At 46.6% G+C, this 7,876-nt stretch overlaps 1 protein-coding gene across 2 annotated transcripts; it reads right to left on the bottom strand.

Moving 5' to 3' along the window:
* Positions 1 to 527: 527 nt before the first annotated feature.
* LOC130281772 (pancreatic lipase-related protein 2-like) lies at positions 528 to 7,189 on the bottom strand. 2 transcript variants are annotated; one of them, XM_056529369.1, is made up of 12 exons: positions 7,061 to 7,189; positions 6,134 to 6,288; positions 5,266 to 5,391; positions 5,060 to 5,194; positions 3,938 to 4,046; positions 3,628 to 3,747; positions 2,927 to 3,052; positions 2,731 to 2,849; positions 2,499 to 2,622; positions 2,094 to 2,202; positions 1,850 to 2,017; positions 528 to 625 (listed from the first exon to the last, which is right to left on the bottom strand). In XM_056529369.1, exons 1-12 carry the CDS (start codon positions 7,110 to 7,112, stop codon positions 535 to 537), a joined length of 1,434 nt encoding a protein of 477 aa, XP_056385344.1. In that variant the 5' UTR covers positions 7,113 to 7,189; the 3' UTR covers positions 528 to 534. The 2 variants fall into 2 exon arrangements, with proteins under 2 accessions (XP_056385344.1, XP_056385345.1); XM_056529370.1 differs by having other exon boundaries at positions 5,060 to 5,182.
* Positions 7,190 to 7,876: the final 687 nt, after the last annotated feature.

Here is a 7,876-nt window from a genome sequence, read left to right as displayed (position 1 = left end):
AAAAAAAAAGTTTCCATTTTTTAAGCCCTGGCACAACAGAGAAGGAATAGTCAGCACTAGAGTCAGGCCCATAATGGCCTACCGGGAAATTTCCCGGTGGGCCACTGAGATGTGGCTGTGCGCATTTTTTTTCTCCTCTCCAGCGGCCGCCAGGGCCGGATCATTGGCATTAATAGAGCGCCTGCCCCGTCACCTCTGTGGCTGCCAGCCCTGCGTTCACTTTAAAATGCAGGGGCCCACTGGGAGGTAGTGCACGCAGGAACGTCACCGACATCCCATGCATGTGCCCGTAGGAACAGAGCAGAGCAGTGAGGAGGACGCATGCATGGTAAGTGACCAGCGGCACATCATCTTCAGTGTTCGACCACCGCTCCGGGGGCACGACCTACTGTTATGGCAGACGATGTGCTGGTATAATGACGCAACACTATGGGGCCGTTTTCACACCCAGTCTGGCCCTTAGAGTACTCCTTTACGTGTCAGGACCAGAGATTTACATTTCCAGGATAAACTCAGACAAGACATTGTTGCACTTTATGTGGATTTTATTCTGCTGTTCATATTACAAGGTTCAAGAGTTTGGGGGATTTTGTCTTCGGTCAACGCCTTGCCACAGAAGTAGGATCTGGAATAGACAAAATTAAAACAATTAAGGCAATGTTCTGGAAATATGGGATATCCTCATCTTATTGAAGACTTGGGGTATGTTCCACAGAAGAATTCCGACCGTAATTTACTGCAGCTTGATCTAAACATTCAGACAGCAGAATTTCTGTGGTGTGAGCATATCCTCAGATGTCAGGAACAGGAGACTGGACACTTCAATATGTGGTGGCCCAGGACGGGAGGTGTTACCCTGTACCCCTGCTGTCCTGTCAGGCAGGGTCCCCCATGTAAATATGTGTATTATGTTTTATACTGTAATGTGTGGAGAAAATGTCACAGACTGTACCATGTGAGCTGTCATGTGATTGTTGCCCAGGAGGTATCAGTGACTTAAGGGTGACTAATGGGAACCCCCTAGTGCCTCCCCATGGAAGCCCTGGGTGGAGCCTCTGCTCGCTCTCTTGTTCCTGCCGAGGTCAAGTTAAGCCTGAGTGTCCAGAGTCATAGGGGACCTCAAGTCCAGTCTGCAGCCACAAGTCTACAAACCTGCAAGTAAGCCAGTGTCATTTGTCAAGTCAGTGTGGTCTGCATTAAATTGACCTCATCTACTACACGTCCCAGCAAGCCCTTAAGGTCTCCGAGTCACTGGTCACCTCTGTGGTCCTGTCTGAACTGTTTAGACTTTACCAACTGTCTACCCTCAGTAAAACTACCGTTATCTGTAACTTGACGTCGGGTCATTATTGCCCCCCCCCCCCCCCCCCCATGCCAAGCCCAAAATCCAGCATTATACCTTCGGGTGGTATTGAGGATAAACCACACCCTGGCAAGGGGTTAATGCCATCTGCCCGGCAACACACCCCCATATACCACAAATGTAGTGCATGTAAAACCAGGCTATGCCCAGGTACTGCCCAAACATCTTCTCAATTCTGCCCTTGGATTTCTGTGCCCAGACCTTCCAAAATTCAAGAGTACCCTTTTAATTTGAGGTAAAATTCGGAATGCGGAAATTCCAGCATGTGAACAGACCAAGTCTATCCATGCTTAGGGCAATGAACATCGTCTATAGACCCAGATGCCTGATGGCCATTCTCAGGGGCATTTTGGCAGCCACCATCAGCTCCAGGACAGAGGCAATTTTCTTTTATACTTTATCCAATGGTATCTGCAACTGGCAGATTCCATTAAGGGTTAAAAACTTAAACTGGTTTGTGGCTCCCAAAACAGAGAAGATACTTACATTGCCCCACTGGGTCCATATTGAACCTCCATAGCTGTGGCCCCAAGTTTTGGCTGGATGAGATTAATGCCCTCCTTGTGCCAGGTAAATACTGTATTGATGACGGGGTAAACATCCATCTCCACATCAAAGAAGGAGGAGTAAGTTCTCCCGGACTGAATAAGTCCACTAAAACAGAACCAGAGAACCATCACATTACACAACTACCATAAAGGTACTATGAGCAGATTGAATGAGGACCGACCTGTGTATGATGTACTGAGGAGAACAGTCCTTCCCGCACAGAGAGACACTGAACGACCCCATGAAGAGTGTGGATCCAGTAAGATTGACCGACACCTTGTACCTCCAACCTATGGACACCGGGCAATTGAGAATGCTCAGAATTTTGGGAAGCCATTAAATTTAGGGGGGGGGGGGGAAAGAGAACACATATCCCCCACGTGGCTAGACTCTCCAGTCTCAAAGCGAGAAGCCTGAGGTCATGGACACCACTGATCTCCATAATATATCTACTCACAGTCGAGTTCAGTACCCAGACTAGAAAGTTTGTGCCCCACTGTTATTGTGCACGGTCTGGAGCACAAGACCTTCCCATTAGCTAAGGTTCATTACACATATTGCCTACCCACAATGTTATTCCACTTACGAAGAAGGTTCTCAGGGTCACCAGTATTCAAGAAAAAGGTTGGACTTCCATGATCATGGCGGTGAGAGTCCGCGTAGTATCCCATGGTTGTGCAGCTTCCATTGCAACAGGGGAATCCAGCACCCTGAAGAGGACAAAACCCCAGATTACAGCTCCCCATAACATCACTACCCTAGAAATTCACCTTTAGTTTTAGGGACAATCTATCACTTGTCTTCGACTACATAACTACCTTTTGGAAATCACTGTAGGAGGGTCCTGGGTAGCTGATAAACCCATCAGAATGGAGGATACTATTTAAGAAGAATGAGACACTCCTTCGATGACTACAGAAGATTATCTCCTCAAGTCCTTAAAGATAAATGTCACAATGGTTAGAGATCCCAGACACCTCCTAAATCCAAAGTCTTCATGTGGTCAGACATTACCTTCTATGACTCGGTCCAGGTCCCCAAGCTTGCGATAAAAGTTAGGACACCCAGGCTGGTGCCTCCCTCCATTGGGAAAGAAGTCCAGATGACCGACCAACTGGCTCATCCCAAACCCACTTAGTCCTGGAATACATAAGAGCAGGCACAGGGCTAGGTTGTAACCCTAATGTTGGCAACAGTGATGCTTAGGACAGTATGTAAAGCAGCTTTAAAAAGCTCGTTTGGCTCAGAAAGCCTAAGTTTGTGGATGGGGTACTAAGTGTATGCTGTAATGGCTATGTAAGGGTTAAGAATTTGCATCAAGCTCTGACGAGTGATTCACCACATGCCCCCCAGCTAAGCTTCTATGTAAAAGGCTGTGAGAAGAGTCCCTAGTCCACCCTCTCACTAGGGTGCTGGAACCAAACCAGTTCAGTCTAGAGTCAGCAACATTTCTTAAAAAGGGGTACTCTGCTGCTCAACGTTTGGAACAAACTGTTCCGAACGCTCATGCCAGGAGCTTGTGACATCATAGCCCCGCCCTCTCAAAGTAAGTCTATGGGAGGGGGGGGGCGTGATAGTGTTTCCAGAGAACCAAAAAAATAATTTAAAAAACACCCCGTAAAAGCAAACACAAAACAACCCTGTCCTCAGGTTGTATGTGTTATTATAAATCGGCTCCATTCACTGCAATACACAGAATCCTAAAAAATACCCACCTTGACCAAGAATAGTGTCAGAGCCATCAGTATGGATGACATCCACAAGCTGTGCATCAGAAGGGTCCAACCTCACTTCGGGTGGGGTATTCTCAAAGTAAGGGCCGGCTGGGTCCAACCCTACAAGAGGATAACCATGTTTAGTAGCCAAGAGGTGGTAGACCAGGGGCACAGAGGACATTTGACAAGACTGATGGTCAAAATTATGCATTCATAAGGACTGTCCACCATAGCTCCTTTAATACTCAGTCTGTACGAAGACATTTTTTTAATCTTTTGCAATAAGGTCAGCCAAACTACTAAAACTCACCCGATATCCGGGAAATTCCTGGACGCCTCTTCCCAGCTTCACCAGCAATGTGAGCGCCCAAACTGTGTCCTATCAGGTAAATGTTACTCAGGGAGTACCTGTAGTGACCCTATGGAGATCAGTAATGGATACAAGTGAAACAAAATCCATCACAATAGGTTCTGAGTTCTTTATGAGACTGTTTTAGCTTTTAATAGACACAAGCAAGATGTTTTTGGTTCTCATGGAAGACATTGGTAAAACAGTTTCATTATTTACAGATGAATATGACCATAAAGACCCTCCAAGGGGTGGATTAGCCACACTGCACCGTGTTCTTGTCCTACACCTTGGTGGCACCTGAAGCTTTCATTGGCCGTGGGCATCTTGGTCATTCCTATAGGTTTCTACATCCTTGTTTACTCCTATGGTGCCCCATATATTCTTACAGAGAAAAACCTTGTTTACCATCTTCTCTGAACTCTAGAGTATCTATATCCTTCTGGAGATACGGCCTCCAGTACTGCGCACAATACTCCAAGAGAGGTCTCACCAGTGTTCTGTACAGCGGCAGGAGCACTTCTCTTTCTAAAGGATAGGGGATAAGATGTCTGATCGCTGGGGACCCACCTGTTTCTGCTCCAGAAGCGCTGGGTCCCAATCACTGGAATGGAAGTCCATGACATCACAACACGCCCCATCCCCTCAATGCAAGTCTATGGGAGGGGGCGTGATGGCCGTCACGCCCCCTCCCATAGACTTGCATTGAGGGGATGGGACGGAGTCGTGACGTCACGGACTTCCGTTCTGGTGGTTGGGACCCAGACCCTCCAGCGCAGAAACAGGTGGGTGCCACATGCTATATTGCAGGAGTCCCCAGCGATCAGACATCTTATCCCCTATCCTTTGGATAGGGGATAAGATGTCTAGGGGTGGAGTACCCCTTTAAGTCTTCTGAAAAATGACCCCTAAATCTCTTTACTCAGATACTGATCTTAGGACTGTACCAAATATTTTATATTCTGTCCTTGTATTTTTGGACACCACACGCTTTGGTAAACATTTGTGCCATTAGACAGGAAGTCGTGCCACCCATTGTATCCCAATAGACCCTTTACTATTATAGAACTTCCAAAAACTCACCAAAAGATAGTTGATAAAATTGGCCAGTTCTGCGCCCACGACACGGGCATTGTTGACAGCTCGTGTGTACAGAGCGACCGACCCACCAAACCAATCTACAGCGAAGCAGTTCACATTAGACACCTGCAGCAGGGTCTGGAATAGAGGTGAATAGCAAGAATTACCAGGAGATCACATGGCTTAACCCAATGACCCCGCACACTTACCTGGCACATGTCTACCAGCCACTTATTCTCCCCAGCCTCCAGAAACCCATGGATAATAAAGATGGATTTCCTTTTGGGACAAAACTTGGTAGCTGAGACTGTAGAGACGTTTAGTGCTTGGATTTCCTAAGGTAACAAGAACATATAAGGACTCGTACAGCAGAACAGTGAGCGGGGCGCAACCAGTGTACAACCTGCCCTATGGCACCAGACTAGAAATGTTGGCAATGACCTCCATATAGCACTGAATGGAGGAAATCGCATCTGATAACACAATATAAATATATATTTTATTTATATTATTAATTATATTATATACACACAGGCCATGCTAATTTGCATAACTATATATGCGCAACATCACTGGCTACATATATGCAGGGGAAACTTTGTTCTATACTGACCCCTTGGGACATGGCCACACCCCCTTAATGCCCCACCCTCCCTCCCAGCACAAAAACAGTTTGAATGCTGGCCAGTGGAGTACCCCTTTAAGGCTGGTTTCAAATGGGCAAATTACAAGTGTATTTGTGTCTGTAGTGTGGACATAGGCCCAGCCTGAAGACCCAAAGTGACACCCATTGGCTCATCAGACCAGAAACACGCAGGACACCAAACAATAATCCAGCTACAGGTTCAGCTTCTCATGGGAACAGGGACGTGCACAGACATTTGGGGGGGGGCCCCCCCCCCCCAAGGCCTGAAGTGAAAAAGGGCACCTCAATTATTTATATGCCCACATGATGCCCCACTGCCTAGTTTCATAAGGGCAGTGGCTCAGGCCCCTTTCTGGTCAATGTGCGCACGTCCCTACATGGGAATCTGTAACCCAGAAGGATCTCCACTCCATCACCGCTTATTAACTTACGTGGAAGTGTTCCGGATTCTCTCTGGTGAACAGCAGGTATCGGGTGTTGATTCTTTCCGGTGGCCACGGGAACCAGCCAATGGGCCTTTGTGGGGTGAAGGCATATGGAGGGGCATTGGGGAAACATCCCAGCTGGTCATAGCAGATCTCTCCAGCTGAAGGAACACGGGGCAGAGGGATAAGTGACCGTACAAGACTATTACAGGGTTAATCATCTCTTTATACACAGGAACTGAATCAGAGGCTTCAGCCTTGAGGCGTCCAATAGGTCTCCTCATCCAGTCACATCCAATACACCAACCCACAGGACCCTGCCAGCAGAATAGCAAGTGCAGGTCGAGTATAATACAGGATAAGTATAAACTTGCTCTTAAACTAGTCAAAAAAGGTTTGTGATCTTATATGGGGCCTGTGTAAGATGCGGCAGATTCTGTCTACACAACATGTAAAGTAGAATAGTTCGGGATTAGTATTTCTTGGCACCTACTGTTGAAAGTTTGGCGCAGTTTGCCCAATACCTCCAATCCAACACACAGGTCGGGTAATTTATAAGCCATTGTATATCCTCCCTCCCCCCCCCCAAAAAAATAAAAAAATACTGAACACTCACCCGTCAGGTAGTAATATATAAACCATTGTATACCCCTCCCCCATGGTAGTAATATATAAACCATTGTATATCCCCCATATACAGGACACTCACCCATCACCCCTATGGTAGTAATATATAAACCATTGTATATCCCCCATATACAGGACACTCACCCATCACCCCTATGGTAGTAATATATAAACCATTGTATATCCCCATACACAGGACACTGCTCACCCCTATGGTAGTAATTATATATATATATATATAGAACACTTACCCCTATGGTAGTAATGTATAAACCATTGTATATCCCCCATATACAGGACACTCACCTCCCACAGACACAACTATGGCGGCCACCACCAGGAGCCACAGATCCCTCATCCTGAATCATACAGCAGCTGATCCTGCACCTTTCCCCACCCCCAGTATAAATACCGCCCTCTGCAGGTGGGGCAGATTACACACAGCTGTATCTACCCAGTTCTGGCCTGTTCTGATGACACCTATGTTGAGGTATATCAAAATCTGAGCAAATTAAAAGTACAGCAGTTGCCTATAGCAACCAATCAGATTGCTGCAATTATTTTTTTTAAATGGCCTTTATGGCGTTCTGTTTAGTTGCTATGGGCAACTGCTCCACTTTTGCTTTGCAGAGATTTTGATAAATTCCCCCAACCCCCCCCACCCCCCTAGTGACTCCTTTTGGGACATATGCGAAATTGTGCAACAGCTGAGTCCGCTGAGGGTATGAACGCGCTACCGTTCTGCCACTGTTAATCGAATCGGTCGCCATTCCGCCGAAAAGGGAATTCCAACTGTTAACGGGAGCAGCGGACCCCATACACTTCTATGGCCGAATGTAGGCATCCCTTTCCAGACGTATGCGCTATTTCAAAAGCTGACCGACCCCGCCATGAGTGCACTTAAAATAGCAGATACGAGTCATTAGAGGTGAATGGGGTCCGCTGCTCCCATTAATAGTATACATTAGCATCCTGTTTTCGGTGGGGTGCTGACTAGTGTTGCTCGCGAATATTCGCAATTCGAATATTATTCGCGAATATCGCATATTCGCGAATTCGCGAATTTCGCGAATATAGCGCTATATATTCGTAATTACGAATATTCGTTTTTTTTTTTTTTTC

The sequence above is a fragment of the Hyla sarda genome, chromosome 7 (genome assembly GCF_029499605.1).
Source record: "Hyla sarda isolate aHylSar1 chromosome 7, aHylSar1.hap1, whole genome shotgun sequence".
NCBI classification, from domain to species: Eukaryota; Metazoa; Chordata; class Amphibia; order Anura; family Hylidae; genus Hyla; species Hyla sarda.
Note: the sequence above shows the minus strand (reverse complement) of the source record. Positions and strands in the feature narration are given on the sequence as shown.